Genomic DNA, 22,955 nt, shown 5'->3' with positions numbered 1-22,955 from the left:
TGCTTTTTGGTTTGAACGGTTCTTGCGTCACACTTACATTGACTTTTAGAGAGAGTTTTAATCGAAAACAATCCAATATTAATTAGTCATTACACAGAAAAAAAAAGATTCGTTTTTGTCTCGTATATGTTTAAACAAAGAAAAACACACAACCACATCTTCTCAGCCAATCAAAGCATCACTTCATTTGAAGAAACTAGCATGATCAAGATTCATTGGCTTCTCTTTCTGTACTGCTATACACCCCTCAGCAACAATCCAATCCCCAGTCACAGACGTTGCACAGCTCTACAAACAGAGCCCAAGTGATTTAGAAACTATGTTCTCGAAGACGTTTAGTTAACTCAATGGAATAATATGAGAAGATCCCACAAGAATAATATGTACCTTGGAACAAGTGTAGACAATAAGTGTCATCCAGTCCCAGTTATCCAATGACTGCTTGAGCCCTTCATCAACAACAGCCTCATGCAGAAAATAAATCAAAGGAGACATGAGTTGCATCTCAAACACCATCGGAGAGTCGCAGCGCCTGCACTTCTCAGGAGACTTCAGGTCTTCCGTGGCCAGTAATGGTTTACCTCCATATGAGTACCTGACCATGAGAGAGACACAATCAGAACCAAAGCTCAAAACCATTCAGTTAAAGATACGAGCCGAGCCATGATTACCTGAAACATTGCTCAGAGTTTGCATCTAGTCGTTTTTGGAACTTAAGGTAAGTCCTATCTGCATTCAAGGCTTTGTCATATTCATACTTCTCATCCTCCCAAGCTTCTTCAGCTTCACTCTCGTCCTTCTTCTCGCTGGTTTCTTTATCCTTAATGGACATAGACGAATAACTCACGGAGACACGATCCACATCTTTTATTGAGACTTTCTCCTCCTTTGTATAAATGTAGAAGCAGGGAAGAACCGCGCCAGTCTCGACTTTAACCTGATCCACAACTCTTGTTTCAGATTTCAAAGGCGAAGGCTTTGCTTTAGTCCCTGTGCTAGTACTGCCGCTTGGTTTGCTCTTAGGTTTCTTAGAGTTGGATGCAACGGTGGTAGCAGCTTCCGCAATGGCTTTAGCTAAACTCTCAAAATCAAAATCTTCATCATCATCATCATCACCATCGTCTAGCCAATGAGGTTTAGAAGGTGTATCCTTAGGTGAAGCAACAGGAAGATCCTCTGTTTCAATAGATTCTTTCTCCTTTACAGCTTTCTGAACGCTTAAAGCTCTCCAGCTGAAACCAAGACCAGAACAAATTTCAGACCTTTAATTATATAATCAGAGAGTAATAATTAGAAAAAGACAAGACCTTTGTTCAGAAGCTCCACATTTAGGCATCATCAAGCAACCGAATATATAGAGAGTACGTTCCGAGTTTTCAGTTGAGATTGGGGCGTAAACCTGAGCTACGAGAGAGAGTTTACTTCCACATGAAGTACAATTGAGTAGCTCTGCTCTCATTACATCATCTGGTAATGGCGGCCAATCCTATACGCAAACTTATGATCAAAAACTCAGAAAGAAAAATCTGAACTTTATCTGTGGAAAAAAAAAAGAGTGATGAACGAGAATGAGTGTTTACCGGAAGACCTCCGATTTTAGTTGTGTAGTGATCAGAAGACTCGAGCTCATCTTCTGCCCACTGTCCAGGCAAACCCAGGAGAATTCCGACCATGGTGATAACACTTCTCCGACCAAAGCAGAAGAACAGAGAGATCTCTTCGAGAGATGGAGAGAATAAAACCAGTTAGGGTTTATCAGAGAACCGGTTTCGATTGAACCAATTGGTTTAAATTGAATTGAGCCACTGTTAATTGAACCGGTTGGTTTTGATTGAGTTGATGGTTTCGACATATTTATTTGACACATTTGGCGGTTCGGTCCAAACAGAAACTTGATTCATGCCACTACTAGGCAATGAAGATATCAACATCTAGTCCATTAAAAACTTAATTTCTAAAACTACTCTACATATACATTCAAATTACCACAATATATAAGATCATTTCATGCTTGTTGACTATAATTTTTTTTGTTTTTTTAACTTTCTTTGTTCTTTAAAAGTCAATAATTTAAGATGAAATAAGGATAAAAGACAACAAAGAAAACAATATTTTGTGGCTGCGGGAGAAGAGATGGTTGAAGAGAACACTACCAAAATTTACCTCTGTGTGGTTCATATAACTCCTTGAAACAAAAAAACAAAAAACACTTGTCACGGTCTGCCACTTAGGAATCGAACTACAACATCAGACACGTAAGCAGCTCTGTGAATGTCAATACGCCACCAACTTTAGGTTTTTATGTTCCTTTAAATATCGGTAGAAAAAACTGAATGCAGTTTATAATCTGTGTATTAACATACCATGCAATCAAATTTAAGACAGTCGCCATCTATAAATTTATATAGATATTAATATATCATGCAATTGGCTGATAACATTAGAGATGAACTAGCTAATGTTAATCGCCTCCATGATTATATCTGACCAAGCTAAGTCGTCCTTATTTTTATTAACTAACTGTAGACTTTTGTTTTCTTTATATGCACATCTTCATTAACGATAGACAGTCGGCTAGGTTTGATTTTTATAATAGCAAACACACATCTATCTACCTATGTTAATATGTTATGGCTTTTCTTTCATGTCAATAGGTTATGATATTCTTTTTGTCTGTGTTCAATTGGAGCATGTATAATTCACTAACTAGTAACTAGCTCTCTAGGAATAACAAAATGGAAAATTAAAATAATCGAGTTTTGATTCTAATTTTCTTATGTATATAAGATTAGATCTTAAACTAAAAGTCGTATCAATATTCAACAGCCTAGATACATATGATTAGATCTGAAATCAAAAATCGTATCCATATTCAATAGCCTAGACAAGCAAAACCACGACCGCTCAAGATGAAAGCAAAAGCTGACGCGGATAAAGCGTGTGCATGTCCCAGTGAATGACACTATTATTAGTGCTTTGTTCACAAATGCTTACCTTTTCTGATAGACAAAAATATAGAAAGAAAATCAAATAAAATAATTGATAACATGTTGTGTAACAGTGTAGTCGTACCACCCAACCTAGCTGTAACTTTGGTGTATTAAATATTGCGCATCTCCTTCCTTATATATTTCTCTCTATTACCATCTTCTTGCTCCTAACTTCATATTTTTCAAGAAAACGAGATACAGTAGCGCTCTCTTCGCACTACAGCCTTGACCATATGGATGATCCAAAGGAGGTTTAAACCTCTCAAACCCCTTTTTCTTCTTCTGTTTTTTCTTTGTTGTCTTTACAGGGAAGAAAATTTTAAGTTGAAGTGATGCATGATCATTCCCTTTTACACAGTGAATTTTTTTACAGCCTGTTTTTGAATTAGTCTCTTATATATATATAGAAACTGTGAATATTTTGAGAATTAGAAAAGACGATTTTAAGGGTTTTTCTTTTGTTGGCAGAACAAGAACTCGCCATGGCTATCAGTACCACAGTTTGGAGACTGGGATCAGAAAGGAGGAACCATTCCTGACTACTCAATGGATTTCACAAAGATCAGAGAGATGAGGAAACAGAACAAGAGAGATCCTTCTCGAGCCAGTCTTGGCAACGAAGAAGACCTCATTAACCCTTTTCATAACCAACCTACTTCAGTTGGTAATACTAAGCCTAAACTCACGACTGTTCATAGCGACAACAACAGAACCAACACTGAATTCTCTCACCACCAGCCACTTTCTCCATCTGTAAGAGTTTACTTGTTTCCTATTTTTTTGTTGTTATCTTAAAGATTCATTTTCTTCGATGTTGGGTTTGTCTTAGTTGAATAAATGATTGTGTGTTCTGTATTAGCTATGCCCCCATTGATGTTCATTATAGTTAGTTGATCATGTGCTTATTCTTAAAAGCTCAAAACTTATAAGTTTAGATTGGGTACACTTCCCATCTTAACATTCATTTTAAATTGTTGATGATGTGGGTGGATATGATCTGGACGATTGATTGTGTCTTCAAACCGTTTAGGTGTTTTTAATTTGGTTAGGTTGTGGAATCTAGCTTTGTGACTTTTTATGGTTAGATGTTGGGTCACACGTTGTTTGTTATACTTTACCCTTTTTCAAAATTGCAGACTTTTCTTCTAGCTTTTGGCTGAATTGTGTTGTGTCTTTTTTTTTGTTCAAAAAATTGTGTTGTGCCTATATGAACTGGATCAAGAAAAAAAGATTGGATGATTGTGTTTTTGGACTATAGCTGTGTGTTCTTTTGATGTGGGCCTTACCTTCTTGGGTTGGTTTGCTTATGGAATCTAACTTTGTAAGCATTATATGGTTGTTTCTAGCAATTGGGTGAACGTGGTCCCTCAGTGTTTGGTCTAGTTAAGTTGCTTACTGCTATAGTGCTATTTATATATACACATAATATTAGCACCCAACCAAACTTCACAAATTAGATTTTGAGTTTATATTAGATATGGAGCATGATTGGGTCTGGTTGAGTGGGTTTATATGGTTAGAGAATCACATCAAAATAATAAACTATATATACTTCTTGTAATGGTTTCTTTCAATCAAAGTAAAGCATAATACTTTATGAGAAAATGTGTGGATTTTAAACTCTTGTGACCTACCATGTGAACTGATGAACTGACATAAATAACAGTATTTCTTTTTTTTTTGTGTAATAAGACATTCTTAATCTTACGTGTAAATATGACTTTGGAACAGACGAGGAGAGGAATCTTCAGCTGCTTCAACTGCTGCGTTAAAGCTTGAAAATCTTTTATAATAGAGACGATGAGGAATCTCCATGAGATGTTCTTCAGATGTTTCGATTATTTATAATAATGAAGACACAAATGAAATGAGAAATGGTAGAGTGTGACACCATTACACTTATATTTTTCTGCGGAAGCAGTAAAGTGTTAATCAAGTTTGTCTGCTGTTTACTGTTATCTTCTAATGTCTAACTATGTTTTTGGTATTAATTTGAAGTGTAGTTTTAACTTTTAAGTCTCTCCTTTCTATTTTGTTGTAATTTTCGTTTTGTTTGGAGATTGATAAGTTTTCAGTATTGTGTAATGCAGAGTATACTAGTGTTTGCTTATCTCAAGGATTGCGTTTGCCATCTAAGAAGTATTTAATAATCATCCTCGTCATGTCTTAAACTCAGTAGCAACCTTTAACTAGTTTGATGTGAATTGGAGGCTGTGTAAATAGAAATATCACAAATTGAGAATAGTGTACATGGCCAGGCCTCGTCTATTTCTGACGAAAACGATTACAATAATTATGGGCTTGCAGCTCATTCAACAAAGTTGATATGGCCGAGTTGGTCTAAGGCGCCAGATTAAGGTTCTGGTCCGAAAGGGCGTGGGTTCAAATCCCACTGTCAACATATTCATTTTTTTTTCATTGCTTGATGAAAACAGATCTTATTACTGATTCCACATAGAAGCCATCGATCTAAATCTCTCTTTTTGTTACTGGTCCAGTGACATCGAAGTGAAATACAAAGCTTTGCAGACAAAACCAATAATAGATCACAAGTTGTTCAAGATTTTACAGACTATAACCATTTTTGGTCTCAAGATCAAGTGATTGAAGGATGGAAAAAAATAATATAGTGCTTTTTAGATTCCCAGAGTCTGCATTCGCTAAAACCCACTCACTGTGATTTTCCTCTGTGCACATATATCTCACTGAGCTCCAATTATAAAACCCAGCTCCAACTCAAACGAAGTAAATATGTAGAAAGGTTATTTTCGGAATAACTGGTAGGCGGTTACTTAAAGTCTTAAAGTAAACTATGCTATGTTTTCTTGTCCCACATCGGTTAGCTAGAGGGAAGTTATCATAGTCTAGCAAGTATAAATAAAGTGCCGTGTATCTCTTCAAACTCATACCTTTCTCGGCCTTTTGGCTAAGATCAAGTGTAGTATCTGTTCTTATCAGTTTAATATCTGATATGTGGGTCATCGGCCCGCTCGATATTAATTGAATTTTTTAAGGGTGAAAGCCCATTAAGATAGCTTGCTATCTGGGCTTTCATGAGTCGTCCATGCGTTGCACCACTGCACGGGCCTGGCTCAACCCATCATTCAAGCAGTTTAATTTTTGTAATTTTAACTCAAAGAAGCAATGGTTAACATAAAATTAAATGCCTGTAACCTATCATTCATGTTTCTTACGAAGGAATATTGGTCAAGGCGATGTTTGTAACACGAAAAGAGTAATTGGGCCTTTAGTAGGACGACGAGATTGGATCCTATATCCTACAAAGCCCATCACTTGTGTGGTATATTGATTGAATATGGTGATTAGTACTATTATTATGTTTAAAATTTAGATATTTTTTCTTTTACTAAGTTAAGTATTTATCAAATTTTCAGATCTCAAAAATGGTTTGTTATTGTTTTTAAATAATGGTCTATTTTTTATTCTATTGACGTGTTAAATATGTAAAAAAGATTTACTATTTAAAAGTAGGAGAAATAAGAGTTTACAGTGTTGAGACACAGTAGACCAAGTGGTCTTTTAACAAAATACATAGTATAGAAACAAACTAATCAGACAAGCAAGGCTAGATTTAGAGGAATCTTAACCAGAGAACCATAGCTGGGACAAGACGGAGGAGTACTTAGGCCTATCAAATCTCAGGCTCGAGATTCTATTTTTGATGCAGAGCTTTATCTGCCTAAGAAGCCCTTCCGCAGAAGTGAACTGTGATCGATGGATTCGGTTATTTCTCTCTGTCCACAAAGTGTAAGTGTTGCCTGCCATCCAAGTAAGGAGAGGGTTTTCTGATGCTTCCATGCTACTGTCGCAGTCAGATGGGCCAGGAGGGGATTCCAGCGCCTAGTAGGTCGGAGCTTGCATTTTTCCGCTATAACCTTCCAGATTGGCCATGTAAATCTGCACTCAAAGAAACAGTGCTCAATGGATTCAGGAACATCGTTACAGAACAGACAGAGAGGATCAGTCTGGAGACCCCACGACAACATTCTATCCCTTGTTGGGCAGCGATTGAGGACCATCAACCAAATCAAAAAACAATGTTTTGGAATACCACATGAGAACCAAATCTCCTTGTGCCAGAGGACCTTCGGGTGGGAGGGCCTGAGTATGTTGTAGATTTCCCCCATCGAATAAGTAGACTTAGTTACATTTGCAGAAGACCAATGTAGAGAGTCAAGAGAGTCACTGATTTCCAGAGTAGATAGAAAGGCAATAACCTCCACCTGCCTATCAGACCTAGCATTAGGCAGAGTAGATAGAAAGGCAATAACCACCAATGTAAGTAAAATTAAGTAAAATAAATGTTTATACTCTGTACTTTTTTATTGACATTGGTTGATTTAAAAATGTTTTTAAATTCAGCGGAACCTATCGTCTTGAAATTTTACCCACTGCTTTTGAATAGACAACTACGGCAGTTAATGCTAAGTTGCTAAAAAGAGGATATTGCAGTTAAGGGAATGGAGGACCACTCTCTGGAAATGTTCCGATTGAGGAAAAACTAATAGAGGGGAGGTCCCTCGATGCATGTGAAAATCTGACACATCGGGCCATAGCAATGAAGTTGTATGCATGGACAATCGATAGAGATGAAAGGTATCATCACACATTGTCTTCGAAAGCTCTTTCAAAGTCGATGCATTGTAAACAAATGCTAGACTTCTAAAGTTCTCGATGCATTTAAAAGTCCTCGAGTTTTTGTTTGTTGGTCTTTAATAATTAGCCCCCTTGGTTTAAGCTAATTAGCCGGACTTGTGAGTCTTGGTCTTATAAAAAAGTACAGTAGCTGTTACCACCATTTTTTCAATTATAGTTTAATAATGATGCAATCATGTAATGTAACTGGCCTTCCATATCTTTTCCATTTAGTTGGTAATATGTTTGAGGGTCTAGATCATGATTTGTTACAATGCAGAGACCAAATGCATAGTCAAAGCCTTTATATATGTATATTTTTTTGTAACATATATATCATTGTTTTCAAAGTAAAATATGTCTGCGGTCTTTTTGCAACATAGTCAAGCTTTTTAATACCATAGTTTTTTTCCTGAATCAGTTGTACCCACCATCTTCGCGGTTACGCCCACTAGTCGATATTCAATAAACAAGAATTGATGCTAACATATATTGAAATAATTAATCACACTTGATGAAAGACTTAGTCATAGACACGATTCTAAGATGAAATTGTGATTATCTCTAAAAAAACAGTTGACTTCAAACCTCAAAAGCATTAAAAAAAATCACACAAAAGCTTAAAGTAAAATTAAAAAAAAAGAACTCTTGAAAATCTCAACCCTGAAGTTGTTTGGGCTCAGCACCACGCAGTGTACCAATCCAAGCCGGTGGCTGCATTCCTGTCTGCTCATAAACCGTATCAAGAACCGGTGGCAACATCTTGTACAGTCCAGCAATCTCCTTCATACCACCACTACCCATCCCCTGTTCAACCCCACCACCACCTTGGTTCCACACGCTGATCTTAGGCTGCAAGTCCCTGATGGCCACAGCATTGGTCTTGGCGATATCCTGATAAACCCCATTGTTGATCATCAAAAAGTCCCTCATCGCCGAGTAGTCATTGTTAACCGCGCCCAGGAGAGTCTTGATATAGGTCCCTTGAGCGGTGGCCATGGCCACAAGCCCGTCCGCATCTCTCTGTTTCGCGTAGAAGGACGCATCAGCTGCGGCTTTGGTGGCCTCCGCTTGCTTCTGCTTCTCGTACAAAACAGCTTCTGCTTTCTTCTGCTTGTCGTACAGCTCCCAGTTCGCCTCTTGCACCTTGGTCTCGTACTCAACAGTGGCTTTGCTGAGGAACTCGGCTTTGAGCTTCTCCGTCCGAGTCAACGCGTTCATCTTCTCTACCTGTGTCTGAAGCTCGGCCTCCCTCATAGCGACGGCCTTGCCGGCTTCAACCTCAGCCACACGAGAGTTTTTGGTCAGAGCAGCCTTCTGAATCGCGAGCGCAGCATCAGCCTGAGCAACGAGAGCCTCCTTCTCGTTCTGAAACACTTGGACCTCAGTCTTCACCTTGATCTCCTCCTTTGTCCCTTCTCCTAGCCTCTGAGTCGAGATGATCTTAGACTCTGCGTCGATCTTGGCTGCGTTCTGGATGGTGAGTCCGGTACGTTCTTTGGCACCGACCTCTCCCTTCATCTTGGCCTCGGCTACATCGATCTTGGCTTGGTTGGCTGCTTCCATCTGAGTCTTCTGACCCAAGTAAGAGAAGTACTCATGTCCAGGGACATCAACGAGCTGCTTAACGTTAGCGTTGTAGATCACAAGACCAAACTGGTTTAGCTCAAGCTGAACCTTCTCAAACACTTCCTTCTTGAACTCCTTTGTCCCTACACAATAAAACACACAATAATCAAACTTCTCGAAACAGAGGAATCTAGGTTTCCGCAAAAAAAATACTAAAACAATTTATATAATTTAAAAAAAAAAAATTGGAGCATTCTTCACTAGCCTATGTTCAAGACTTGGCATGCAAGCAAGATCTAAATCTAGGGTTTCAAGATTTGGATCTGGTGATTAATTGAGTTACCTTTGAAGACCTCTTCCATGGTCATGGAGGCAACGAGGACACGAGTCTCTCCTTCGATAACACCCTGAACGAGCTCGTTGACGTGGTTAGAGTGCTTGTCGTGCTGAGACATGAGCATGGCGTACAGCAAGAGAGCGTGAGGGTCATCGACGCGAGGACCGATGGTGAAAACGGCGGGGATGACGAAGGGGAGTTTCTCGGAACTCATGGCCTGGACCTCGAAGGTGTAGTTGACCGGAGAAACGTCGAAGACGGTGCAAGACTGCCACGGGAAGACCCATGACTTCTTGGCGAGCTTGATGTCTTTGATCCCACCACCGGTGATGGCTAGGTACTCGGATGCTCTTGCGACTTTGTAACCCATAACTTGTTAGGTTTTGTTTGTGTGTATCTGTGTGAATAGAGAGAGATCATAAGACGCAGTTACTTATATAAGAGTTTTTAATACGCGCAAATAGGAAAATAATACTAGGAAATAAACAAATTTCCTTTTTTTTCTTATTTTTTTTGTCACTGCGGTTTTTCGATTACCTTTTCTTTATCTCCAATTTTTTTTTTTGGTCAATGTATCTCCAAAATTCGTTTATTTTCACAATTTAGTGATCTACACGTATTTATATGTTTGCTTTTTTGGGTCAAAGTCTACTAAATAAATCCGTGTGTCAAATTAATGTTTATAAGAAGATAAATACGAATTTTAAGTTAATTATGATACCATAAATCCAGGTATATTAATTGATAGATTTTTAATGGTATATCTATACTATTAAAACACAAGGGGTTTTTTTGAGACCACCTTGAAGTTTTGAAATATTTACAACTTCATGCCATTGGTATATTTTTAGTCTATGTTTTTTTATTAAATGCTTTAATATTTTATAAGTAATGTCAACTTTTTTTTAGGAACTCTCTGGTATATTTATTTCTATATTACGGTAATTTTAAATGATTTGAAAACACCAGTAATATAAGAACTTCTCTAACTAGACGAGTTTATTTCTAAACTACACGATTTTATTCCTAAGAATATATTGTCCACTTTAAATAAAAAATCGCGTATGGGTACTATAAATATGAACAAGCTATCGAGATCATAGCCACCACTCCGAGCAAAACAATTTATTTATTGAGCCATGTCTCATATTAAGCAAAGGAAATCTAGATATTTAGTCATGTCTTCTATTTTGATTTTCTGCAAGATATCAAAATGCAGGTTCAATATGCAGGAAAGAAAAGAAGAATATATATGAAGTTCACAAAGACATATAGTAAGTACTGAGTCAAATTTAGTAGTGTTTGTTTAAAAAAAAAAATTAACATGTTGGAGATCTAATTATACAGTTTTCGATTTTGTAGTGATCAATGCTAATATGTTGTCTTCGGGAGAAAAATTTGCTAAAATTCTCCATCAGCATGGCAAGAGCCAAATGAGAGCATAGTAATATGTTCACTGACGTGAGCCATAATCGGAGTTTATAGGGTAAATTTATCCGTTCTAATTATTTATATATATACAGACTATTGCTATCATTGCCATATTAAACCAAACCAACATTATTTTGAGTAGAACTGTTTGGTATGTACTTACCGAAGCTCGTGTTGAAGGAAACTCCAATTAGAAGAAGAGTCATACAAACAGATTTAAGCATCCATATCAACTAAACAGGTAAATCTATTTTCTTTATATTTCAAAACTGATGTTGATTAATTTGTTTTTGTCAGCTGATGAAATTTTCTTATTTTTTCGGTTCATTCATATTAATACTTGCCAAGAGTGTTAGAGTTAGGTTCGTGAACCCTATTTTTCAATAAACTATTATTTTGAAACTCTCGGATTTTTCTCTAAGGCTACTCTTGATTTGTTATTATTTTAATAGAATTATACTCAAGGAAAACCAGATGGTTAGCTCCGTAAAATCATTTACTTTCAACAAAAAAAAATATACAAACAAATCTTACAACAGAAAATCTATGTCCCTAAATACAAGTCAATATTTACTAAGCATATTCTCTTAACAATATTGCAACAGAAAACATTAATCACGCTAACCACCCGAAACTGTATTAACCAAATATTCCTCTTCCAAAAAAAACATTTTATCTAAGCATTTTGAAGTTTCTTTGGTTTAGTTACAGCAATACCATTATTTTTTAATGTGAAATAAAACTAAATGAAATATTTATCATATACCAAATCGTGTAATCTTATTTACCTTATGCACACACTGACACACACATATACACTGCATTACCGTTTAGCTTTAGTTTATTAATTTTCTATTATTTTGATTTAAATAAACTATCCTTGACAAACCATTATCACTTGGTTTTGTTGTGATTCTTATCACACTGTTTCATATCTTATTTTAAACAATATACGACTGCAAATCTATATAATATAACCTTGAAAAGTCATTATATCACCTTTATTTGTTGTGCTTATTAAAAAAAACAGTTTCATCTATACTAAAACAAATGAATGTAACTATATATGATTTAAGTTTCATATTATCAATATATACCATCATAGGCTTTGACTTTACTATTAGTTAATCAAAGACAGTCGAACTATAATTCATGTAAATAGAATTAAATATTTTATACTATTTTTTGTACTTCAATATTATCAAAAATTATAAATATTTTCATACATAAAAGATCTAAACCAACAAACAAGAAAATTTTAAAACTTTTAATTTAGACATATTCATTTAGTTGAAAAATAAATGTAAGCAAATTCAGATTTTGAATTTTTTTTAAATATTGAAAATGACAAGACTTTGTGTCAAAATTTAACATTTCTTTTACATTTTGAAATAAATGTGATCAAATATAATAGTTTGAATATAATTTGGATAAAATTTAAATTTAGATCTTCAATATTTAAAACTCGAATATTATTTTAACAAAGACTATGAAAAATTAAGAAATATATAACAACTTTAAAAATACCCCTCTAAATTATCACTATTTACTAAATATTTGTTCTATATAAAATATATTTCACATAGTGACATATTGATGGTATTTGTCTATATATTCTCAATGAAATTTAATTGTAAATCAAAGTTATAAACATCAAAACATTTAAAATATTTATAATTACTTTTGGATATTTGCAATAGTTTTAATACGATAGCAAACTTATAATTTTTACTTATAAAATTTATCATAAAATATAAGCTTAATGCACTTATTTATAAAAAAACAAGATAGAATATACAATTAGATCTAGGCCTCAGCATATATATTGAGAACCGAAAACCAAACTTAAACTGAACAAAAAAAACAAAAAAAAAACAAAAAATGAATAAATGTTTACAAATATCTGAACGATTCTTAAATCCATTAAATTTTGAAAACCAAAACCAAACCGAGTATTGAATGGATAATTCAAATATCCAAAACACAGTTTATATACCTAAAAATTAATAATATATAGTTTTAAAATTATCAAATATTCTAAAATAATACTTAAAATAGAATTAGCTAAAAATCCGGATTACCTACTGCTTTTATCGAATTTATTAAAACTTATCATAATTTCTTGAATATTTTCTTATCTGAAATATTTGAATCTATCAGAGTTATCTGTGTCCAAAAAATCCAACATGTGAATTTTATTTGAATTATTCCAAAATATCTGAAAGAGAATAACCTAACCAAAATAAGTTGAACTTGAAATTTTATCGGGTTCTTAACACTGTTATCCGAACCAAACCGAAAAATCAAAATAACCAAACTGAAATCCAATTCAAATTCATAAATAATCGAACGGTACTTATATCGTTTGAATCGAGAAATAGAAAACTGGAACCAAACCAATAAAAAAAGAAACAAACTGGAACTGAACCAAAAAACGAACGTCTATACCTAATTATATTAATGAATAAACAGACGGGTTAATAAATTTGTCACAGAAAAAAGAATATCACGTTTTCAAAGCGCGAATCAAAATCTAGACAAACAGATGGGTTAATATATATATATATATATGTTGGACCAAACCAAATTTATTAACAACAATCGATCTCAACCCGGATACTCATGCCTAAACACACTTATGAAAAATCAAACAACAACATAAATTTAAAACAAAACGATTGTCCCGCCTTCTAAAGGGCGGGTCAAAAACTAGTACGTTATTATATGATAAATCCATGTATATTTATTGATAGATATTAATGGTGTTTAATGTTTATCTTGACTTTTTCAATACGCCATCTATCCGAAAAGCAGTGTTGTTAAAACCGGACCGGCAAGCGAACCGAATTTTTTTTGGGTCATGGGTTAATGTGGTTCGATCCGGGTTTGATTAGACTAAACTAAATTAATGATATTTTGAATATGTATATTCTTACAAAAATAAAGATCATATCAAATAAAATATTTCAATAACCATAATGTTTAGAAACTTTTAAAAAGTAACAAACTAAAAATGTAATAAAAGTAATAGAACAATGTAATAGTCCAAATCTCAAATCAATAGAAAAAACATATTTAAATTTTATTCTTCGGATTCTTGTCACTCCAAATCTTCATCACTTTTACAAAAATTATAGACACATTAGTTAAAAATTTATACTATGAAATAAAATTAAAAATTATACCATGATTAAGTTCTTCAAAGCTAAGTTTTCAATTCTTAAAATCTTCGAAACAAAAACAATATCTTGAAAAGTAGATACCTTGTGAGTTGCAGTCTTGCATAGATGTCAAAGACTCAAGAGAAAAATATGAGATGACTTTACCTTATTAATCTGAATCCTATTTTTATTTTAAAAAGGAAATTTTAATTATTTTATTAATAAATTTTTGGTTTATACAAGAACCAGGGTTTATCCGGTTCGTTGGATCGCCGGTTCATGGGTTTTTAACGGTTCGATAGAGGTTTTTAACCGGTTCAATTATAGTTGGGTTTTGGCATTAACCCAACCCGCATTTATGTTCGGTTCATGGTTGAACCTGGTCCGACCGCCGCTTCGGTCCGGATCCAATAAGACTGCCGAAAAGTAACTTTTAAATCTTTTACCCATAATTAAGAAAACATATTAAATTTTGAATGGCAATGCACTGCTTTTTTGTAATTAATTATTTTCATGATTTTTGACCAACAAAATTTTGATAAACACAATTTTTAAAAATTTATAGTTTACCATCAAATACATTGAAAATGTTAAAATGTTTTCACCCAAAAAATGTAAAAAGAAAAAAAATCTTCTGAATCAGATTATTTTTTGGAATAGAAAGAATGTATGTAAGATATATTATGGTTGATATATTGGTGAAGCATCCAAGAAATTCCCGAACATCTTTTAGATATATGTAAAGAATACTCCCATATGACATATCCTAACAAGCTGTATTCTATATGGCATTCAGTTTTTTCTTCTTCTTAATACCCACAGATTGTGTAGTAGCTTTTAATTTAAAAATAGAAAAATAAAGGATAATTATAAGCTATATTTGTCGTTGAACTGAATAAAATATTGAATTCAGGAACAGACTAGTAGTCATATCCATATCTGAAAAAAACACAAGACGAGTTTTATCATAAGTTATGAATCATAACTAATCTAATGCAATCGCTAATTAAAATTAAACACTGTGTTAACAACTTACATAAAATCACGGGAAAATCGTAAAGGATATACAAAGATGGCGTGTTTTTTTCTTTCGATTTATTAACAAATCAACGTGCTACACGTGGGATACCAGCTTAAAGCAAGCCGTTATTTTCAGGAAAAAGAAGGATCACAGCTCCGTCCCTTTATCTATCCAGCCATCCACCCACCCACCCACCCAATAATCTCGTCGTCTTCCGTTGATCATCTTCTTCCCATCAATCAATCAAAGAGAGTCTCTCGAGGATTCAGAATCTCTCCCTTTCCGTCAAATCATATCCTCTCTCTTTATATAGTAGATTCCGAGAAGGAGTTTGTGATGGTAGACAGCTACAGTAACCTATCGTGGCTGGTATGGATCCAAATGTTCGTCTTCTTCCTCCTCCTACTCCTCTTCTGCGTCTTCGGATTACTATCCTCCTCAGATATCAGCGTCTCATCCGCTGATTCACTTCCTTCTTCGTCCGCCTCTCGGAGGTTTCTATCTGGAGATCCGATTCCGATCAGCCGCCACCACGGCTTGGGGTTCTCCGTAGTTCAGTCTAATCAGGTAAACTCTCCTGTCTGCACCTCTCGATTTCAATGTGGAGTCGTATTGATTCTCATAGTCGTATTGGCTTCCCCCGTTGACTTACAAATTGAGCTAAGATAATGATTGGGGAGTCTGCAGGGTGTTGATTAATCTTAAGGGGGTTAGATTGCAATTTAACGAAAATAGCTGTAGAGCAGCCCCCAGCCAGCCATATTAGAATGTCAATGCCAGCGAGAAAAGTTGTAATTAGATTTATAGATATTATTTTGGATTTTGAATATTTATACAGTGTCATGAAATTAGCATATATAGTTTAAGAAAGTAATCTAAACATAGAAAATGTGTGATTCCTAATTATGGTTTTTTTTGGGATCTTTGTAGGTTTAGTCTGTCTCATATGGTATGCTATTCAATTGCTGAGAGTCATTGGCTTAGATCTTGACACTGAGAATTTTCAGGGTTTATTTATGTGTTTTGGAACTTTTTGATACTTGAGTTACGGACCAATGGTTTATTTATCTTTGCTTAGGTTTCACTAAGAGATGTCTAATGTTATCTTTAAGCAACGATAAATCTTCTACTTGTTACTTCCTCTACTGCCCTTCTTTACTTGCTACAATAGGAGAGGTTTCGTTTACAAGTTTGGTTTTTGGATTGAGGTTTTGTTTACAAGTTTGTTTTTTTGGGTTGAAGTTGCCACATGTTTTGGAAAACCGAGACATGACTCTGAGATGAGATTCTTAGATGACTATGGAGTGATATCCTGTAAATTTTAAGTTGGATTATTGATCTGGAGACTAGAGAGGAAATTAGAACCTTGTCTAGTTACTAGTACGGTTTATCAAAATTCTTCTCTTCAAAGTTTGTGTGGTGTCTTTCTCACAGACCCCGTCTTTGGATTAATATTTGCACAGCATTTGTGTTACTATTGTTGAGTAGTATATATTATGGTTCATCACAGATACATTTGTCAGATTCATCCTTTGGTGATGAAGTTATGTGTCTTTTGTTATGACAGATGGGAAGTTCTCAGGCCATAAAAGGAGAGATAGCACCAGCTGAAACAAGGAGAGTGACGAGAACAGAGGAAGAAGAAAGTTCTTCTTCTGATGAAGACTCCAGTACTAGTATTTTGTATCATCCCTGCAATTTGTTTCAGCTTGCTGGAACTGCATTCCTTAAGTGTTTTGGGCTTGACCGGAGTACAGAAGAAACTGATGATTCTCTGAGACCAGAATCTAAGAAACAGAGGTGACCCCAAGTTCTTGTGAATATAGAAGCACAACATACACGTTTTTAATATGAGTTCTCATTCGTAGTAAATTGAGTAGGAGAGAATTAAGAAACTTGTAAGTATATACTATGGAAAGGTTATTATTGTTGGGGTTGACGCGAACGAGTTAACTCAGTGAATATACTATGGAGTTAAAATATTTCAAATGCGGTTTATATGGGTGATACATTTGAAATCTTCTGACTGCATGTCAATATATCGATTGCCATTATAGAGTTAGGTTACAATGTACGGTGTTGATATTAAAATTAAAATAACTGAGCTTCAACTTTTGACATGATTACCAAAAAAAAGAGATTGAACTTCAACTAAATTAATATTTTAAAAAATAAATCAAAATATGAACAAACCTAAAATGTATACAATCTAAAAATATAATGTTTCCAAACTATTCACACCATATATTTAGTTTTCAGTTATGTAAATCGAAAAAGAAAAACTGTTAAACAAACAAAACTTAACGGTCGATGATCTGGTCTCTTCATTTCAATACTCAGCGGTTGAAATTTCGGTTTCATCACTCCTTATGGCAGAAACATTGACAATTCGATCCACCATGACCTTTGTCCTCTCACACAGATTCGATTTCATCGCTTTCTTTTCAGATTCACAGATGCTTATCAATCTAATCACAAAAAGACGATGAATCTTGAGATCTTTAGAATATTAAAGAATATTTACTTTCTATTTACCGCTTTTAAGTTGATCTCTTTTTCTTTTATTCCACGTTCAGAAAATGCTATGTTTTACAAAGGAAAAAAAAACAAAACTTAGTTGTAGTCCCAGCGACAATATAATTCACACCAACGAATAAATTGCAAGTGGAAATTTGTTAGAACGCTGACATATGAAACAAGAAAAATGTGAAAAACTGAAAATGTTAAAGACAATCACACTAATCGAGTTTTATAATAAAAACGTGTGTTGGTCAAACAAAAATACCCAACCCCGAAGAAGTTAATGGGATTAGAAAACGTCTTGGAAAGCAAAATAATTCGAAAAATCCAAGCGACTATCCTAACGCCAATGCGTCGTTGTTTCTTGTTCTCTCTTTGTTTTTTCCGAGACAATAACTTTGACCACATGTTATCGAACGTGAACGGAACTATAGTATATATATATTTTTGAATATAAAATTCAAAGTGTGACCTGAACTATAGTATTATTACCTTTATATATTTCTCTTTGTAAATTTCGTAAGGTTTCCCGTTCTAATTTTTCACAAACCCTTCATAAAACGTTAAGTTGGTGATGCTTTTGAAATTGGTAACTTTTTTTTTTCTGCCATCTGATTTCATTAACCAAAAGGTGATTACAAATGGTACGACCCTATCAAAGTCAGCCTATACAACCAGGTCAACCACCAGATCGATCAAAAACATGAGAACACCATCTTGGTGGCCCTAAAGCTACATAGGATTGGAATCTAGAATCCATGACAGCACTATCAGCAATCCGCCTGACTCCTTCATTGGCTATAGCAGATTCTTCATATACCTTCCATTCCAAAAAATTATCTAACAAAAGTCTAATCTCCATCACTTTAAATTTGAAGGAGGACCAAGCTCGACGTCTGTTAAGTGCATTAACAAACATCCTCCCTTCAAAAGCAAAGTGCACCTTACGATATTGGTGACTATGCATACTTTCCACAGCCCATGCAACACTGAGAAACTGGGCTTCATCCTTAGAGTAAACTCCACCAAAAGATCTTCTGCTATGCAATAAAACGGTACCCGAGCAATCTCTGACTGTCCATGCTGCCCCTGCAACTCGTCTCTTGCCCGCCCACCGAACTCCTATATTGCATTTCACAAAGGTTACCGGAGGATGTATCCAAGGAACTGCTCCTGGACATGACTGATCACTGCGATCATCCACCCTCCGTACCTCCCTCCGTTGTGCCGTATACCACAATAAGGTTTCTTCTTTCGCTTTGGCACACACATGTTCTCCCTCATATTCCACTCCTTCAAACAACAAAGAATTCCTATTTTTCCATAAATACCAAAGTAGCCATGGAAAGCTTCGAGTATCATTCGATTCTTTGTTTGCAGACCAAGTCAAAATCAAATAGCTCATGTTGGTAAAAAATGGACTGTCCATCGAAGCCATCACATGGATGAGGAAACCCCGAGATAGCCCACACCAAACGAGCAAACGTACAGGAAAAGAGAACGTGATTGATGGACTCTCCATCATCCCCACATCGTTGACACATCTGATCACAGTGCATACCTCTGTTTCGAAGGCCGTCAGTTACTGGCAGCGCACCAGAGAGTGCCTTCCACATAAAGACCTTGAGTTTGGATGGTGCCAATTGCTTCCAAATCTTAGCACGCAAAGGATTAAGAGATGGCCGGGTTATTTGATTCGCAATCAAGCTCTGATTATTCTTGGAGAACGCCAGTTGATACCCCGTTTTGACAGAGTAAACCATATTTCTTGTATATCTCCAGATCCAAGTATCGGCTTGAGAGACAATAGGTTGATTACGCACAAGGATTCTAATGTCACTTGGAACGAAGAATTCCTGTAGACATCTCCTACTCCATCGTCTTGTCTGGAAGTCAATGAGCTCTGCCACCTTCAAGTTAACATTGAAGTACCGCTGTCGTCTTAATAGAGGCCGACAGATTCCATCTTCATCTTCCAACCAAGGATCAGTCCATACGTGGAGGCTCTCTCCATTACCAACCTGAGGTTTGATACCTTCTTGGAGTAGCCGTCTGCCTTCCAATAGACTCTTCCACGCGTACGATGATCGTGATCCAGGCACCGCATTAATGAAATCCGTATCCTCAAAATATTTACTTTTAAGCACTCTCGACATCAAGCAGTCCTCAAAATGGATCAGTCTCCATGCTTGTTTGGCGAGGAGGGCCTGGTTAAAACTCTCCAGATCCCTGAATCTCATTCCTCCTAGCTCCTTAGGCAGGCACATCTTATCCCAACTGATCCAGTGAATCTTTCTTTTGTGTTCGACATTGCTCCACCAGAAGCTGGCTATAGCACTAGCAAGGTTGCCAAGAAGTGTTGTTGGAAGTTTGAACACCGACATAGCCGTAACAGGTAGCGCTGAAGCCACTGCTTTGATCAGAACCTCCTTTCCTCCTTGGGACAAGGTTTTTGCGTGCCAACTGGATATTTGCTTGCCAAGCTTTTCCTTTAAATAAGAGAACACCTTAACCTTAGAGCCTGAGATACTCTCCAGTAAGCCAAGATATTTAGCATCCCCTCCTTCTGCTTCAATTCTTGTTTTCTGCTTGACTTTAGTTTTGTTCTCTACTGATATAGTCTTTCCAAAAATAATAGAAGATTTCTCCGGGTTAAGCACTTGCCCTGTGACTGCATCATACCTACTCAAAATGCCCATCAGAGTCTCAGTCTGTATTTCCTCAGCTTTACAACAGAACAAACAGTCATCAGCAAATAGGAGTTGATGCACTGACGGACCATGCTCACCAAACTTCAACCCCGTTATGTGACCTGCTCCTGCTGCTTGAGCCAGAAGATGTGTCAACCCTTCTGTACACAGAACAAAGAGGAACGGCGAGAGTGGATCACCTTGCCTGAGACCTCGCTGTGGGTGAATCATTCTATGAGGTTGATCATTGAGCAATACTGAATAAGTCACCGTTGAAATTGGTAACTTTAATAGTAATGCTTGGTGTTACAAAAAAATAATAATAATAGTAATGCTTGAAAATAAAACATATAATATCATAAGGTTTTGAAAATTATCTTTCTTGTTATGTCGAAGAACGAGAGAAAGTTGCTTTTGACGAATTTGATCAACGTCACTAAACTATGTAACTGGCTAACTGCATTACTAAGTCTTAGTTAAATGTTACACTATTTCAAAAGACAATACATAGGTTGGTTAGATGATTTAAAAACAATAAAATGAGCTATAAGTTAGCTGATTATCAGAAACTTTTGCAGTGAGCTCTAAGTATTTTGGCAGTGCTTTTATGCGATCTAACTTTGGCAGTGCTTTATGCGATTAATGGTTCATCTGAGTCATTAGCACAGGGAATCATGTACTAGATCTTTTACAGCATCAACTATCGATCTAGTTACAACTATCCTTCCAAAAAAGCTATCTAGTTACTTGTGTGATTAGACATCGAAAGTCCATTTTATAGTCCAACGTTCATCCTCTTTAAAGTGAAACCGTTGTGATGTTTATTCCAGGTATATTAGATTATTAGTAGACATTATATTCATGAAAGGTCAAAGGCACATGATATTTAATTTCGCTAATGACAGCAACGAATACATAATTTCGTATGCATGAAATGGATGATCATTTCTTAATATTTTCCTTGTGTCAACTAAATAAATTAAAAACTCGGAAAGGAATTAACTAATCGTATGGTTGTATCAGAAAGTCGTGGTTTAAAAAAATGTATTTTATATTTATTAAAAAAAGAGTCACACCAAATACCGAGTTACTATTAATCCACTATAAAACGCAAAGCTGTTTCTCTAACCTCTCTTCTCAATCACTCAGCTCTGAACAACAGCTTCACTTCTCTCACTAAACTTAATCAACCGACTAGTAAAAGTCTCAACTCAGATCTCATCTCAATGGAAAAAGTTGAGAGACAAAGCGAAGAAGCATCTTTTCTATGGCTTCCTTTTCACTTCCTCAACCAAACTATTAAAGCTATCTTAAGGTGTCTAGGACTACTTCATCATGATCCTCCCACGGTTAAGAAAACGTCCTCAGATTCTGCACCCTTAAACCAGCCGGTAAGTTTCTCTAGCAATACTTACATCAAAATCCAAGATAAATATTTTGGATGAATTTAAGTTATTTTAGTGCTGCTGCTCTGTTGTATATACTAAAGTATTTAGCTGTTCTATCTTTAAGTCATATATACTTTTAAAAATCGTGTTAATTGTTTTATAAATTACATAAAGTTAGGTTTGCGTAACAACAACAATCGCGTTATATCTTTAAAAAAAATCAACAATCGCGTCATAAAGGTTTATAATATGCGCACCGACAGAAAAAGTTGATATTCAGCCTAGACATCAATATTTTGAGTATAATGTTTTTAGTAATATTATTAAACAAAACTCAAACATGTGTTTACTTATTCTACTTTCAGGAAGAGGAAGAAGAAGACGATGTTGTCATGGAAGACAACCTCGTTGTGACGACTATGGGCAGTAAAAACGGCATCGTAATAACGAATAGGGGAACAAAGGTGCAAGCAAAGAAAAGGGGCAAGGAAAATTTTAGCCCAGGACGACCGGGGAAACATCACTAGCAGTTACATAGTTACATTACATTATTAATTAGCTAAAATGTTTGCAGCTAGTTATGATTTTAATTTTGTTTTAATAAGTGTGTTTCAGTGATGGTACTAGTATAGTGTTGTTATTTGTATTGATAGTTCTTAATGATATTAACAAATCTACGGATACAAAATGATTAAGCTAGTTCACTAAACTGAAAACAACATTAAAACTCAATTAATATTCAAGCCTAACGACCACTGTTATCGAACGTTACTGTCCCTGAATCAATACATTAAAGATCTACCTGAATCCTAATTAATATTTTGGGGTTTAAACCAAGAGTCAACAGCTCGTCGTACCTCACATTAGTTATAGGTCGGTGAGCATACGTGTGAATCAACTGCTACGTGTGCTTTGTAGCTTACAGCTTTAAATGTCTTGACTCCTATTATATCTGCAACACTGTTTTTTTTTCTTAAAGTAAAAAAAGACAAAATGAATTAAAGGAAAGATCAAATCACATGCTGCTTCAAACGATTAATGCATGATTTTATACTCTTCGTAAAATAAAACTGAAATATTCGATAACAAAAATATATATATTCCTAGTGAGGAGCATGCAGCACCAACTTCGAATATACTTGCGAGTTGTGAGGTTGGAGAGCCTCTAGTCTTGGTCAAAAGTCAATTCACG

The 22,955-nt window shown here is 35.5% G+C and overlaps 5 protein-coding genes and 2 non-coding genes across 7 annotated transcripts; 5 read left to right on the top strand and 2 right to left on the bottom strand.

The window, feature by feature from the left end:
- Window positions 1-55: 55 nt before the first annotated feature.
- Window positions 56-1,739, bottom strand: LOC108862104 (probable 20S rRNA accumulation protein 4). The gene is made up of 5 exons (XM_018636137.2): window positions 1,581-1,739; window positions 1,308-1,486; window positions 672-1,232; window positions 388-595; window positions 56-288 (listed from the first exon to the last, which is right to left on the bottom strand). Exons 1-5 carry the CDS (start codon window positions 1,671-1,673, stop codon window positions 184-186), a joined length of 1,146 nt encoding a protein of 381 aa, XP_018491639.2. The 5' UTR covers window positions 1,674-1,739; the 3' UTR covers window positions 56-183.
- A 1,270-nt stretch (window positions 1,740-3,009) lies between these two features.
- Window positions 3,010-5,106, top strand: LOC108862107 (uncharacterized). The gene is made up of 3 exons (XM_018636141.2): window positions 3,010-3,241; window positions 3,459-3,743; window positions 4,722-5,106. Exons 1-3 carry the CDS (start codon window positions 3,224-3,226, stop codon window positions 4,767-4,769), a joined length of 351 nt encoding a protein of 116 aa, XP_018491643.1. The 5' UTR covers window positions 3,010-3,223; the 3' UTR covers window positions 4,770-5,106.
- A 204-nt stretch (window positions 5,107-5,310) lies between these two features.
- On the top strand, window positions 5,311-5,391 carry TRNAL-AAG (transfer RNA leucine (anticodon AAG)). Its single transcript has one exon. It is a non-coding gene; the product is annotated as a tRNA-Leu (tRNA).
- Window positions 5,392-5,895: 504 nt separating this feature from the next.
- LOC130495328 (U2 spliceosomal RNA) lies at window positions 5,896-6,091 on the top strand. Its single transcript, XR_008934600.1, has one exon. It is a non-coding gene; the product is annotated as a U2 spliceosomal RNA (small nuclear RNA).
- A 2,035-nt stretch (window positions 6,092-8,126) lies between these two features.
- LOC108860294 (flotillin-like protein 3) lies at window positions 8,127-9,979 on the bottom strand. Its single transcript, XM_018634193.2, has 2 exons — window positions 9,559-9,979; window positions 8,127-9,358 (listed from the first exon to the last, which is right to left on the bottom strand). The coding sequence occupies exons 1-2, from the start codon at window positions 9,920-9,922 to the stop codon at window positions 8,304-8,306; spliced, it is 1,419 nt and encodes a 472-aa protein (XP_018489695.2). The 5' UTR covers window positions 9,923-9,979; the 3' UTR covers window positions 8,127-8,303.
- A 5,270-nt stretch (window positions 9,980-15,249) lies between these two features.
- LOC108858813 (uncharacterized) lies at window positions 15,250-17,147 on the top strand (the record flags this gene model as incomplete). Its single annotated transcript, XM_018632681.2, has 2 exons — window positions 15,250-15,732; window positions 16,733-17,147. Coding segments are annotated over 2 exons (720 nt in total), but the record flags the coding sequence as incomplete, so codon positions are not given.
- Window positions 17,148-21,502: 4,355 nt separating this feature from the next.
- Window positions 21,503-22,454, top strand: LOC108859511 (precursor of elicitor peptide 1). The gene is made up of 2 exons (XM_018633419.2): window positions 21,503-21,766; window positions 22,129-22,454. The coding sequence occupies exons 1-2, from the start codon at window positions 21,602-21,604 to the stop codon at window positions 22,288-22,290; spliced, it is 327 nt and encodes a 108-aa protein (XP_018488921.1). The 5' UTR covers window positions 21,503-21,601; the 3' UTR covers window positions 22,291-22,454.
- The last annotated feature ends 501 nt before the right edge of the window (window positions 22,455-22,955 follow it).

The sequence above is a fragment of the Raphanus sativus genome, chromosome 5, assembly GCF_000801105.2.
Source record: "Raphanus sativus cultivar WK10039 chromosome 5, ASM80110v3, whole genome shotgun sequence".
NCBI classification, from domain to species: Eukaryota; Viridiplantae; Streptophyta; class Magnoliopsida; order Brassicales; family Brassicaceae; genus Raphanus; species Raphanus sativus.
This window is presented reverse-complemented; position numbering and strand designations above follow the sequence as displayed.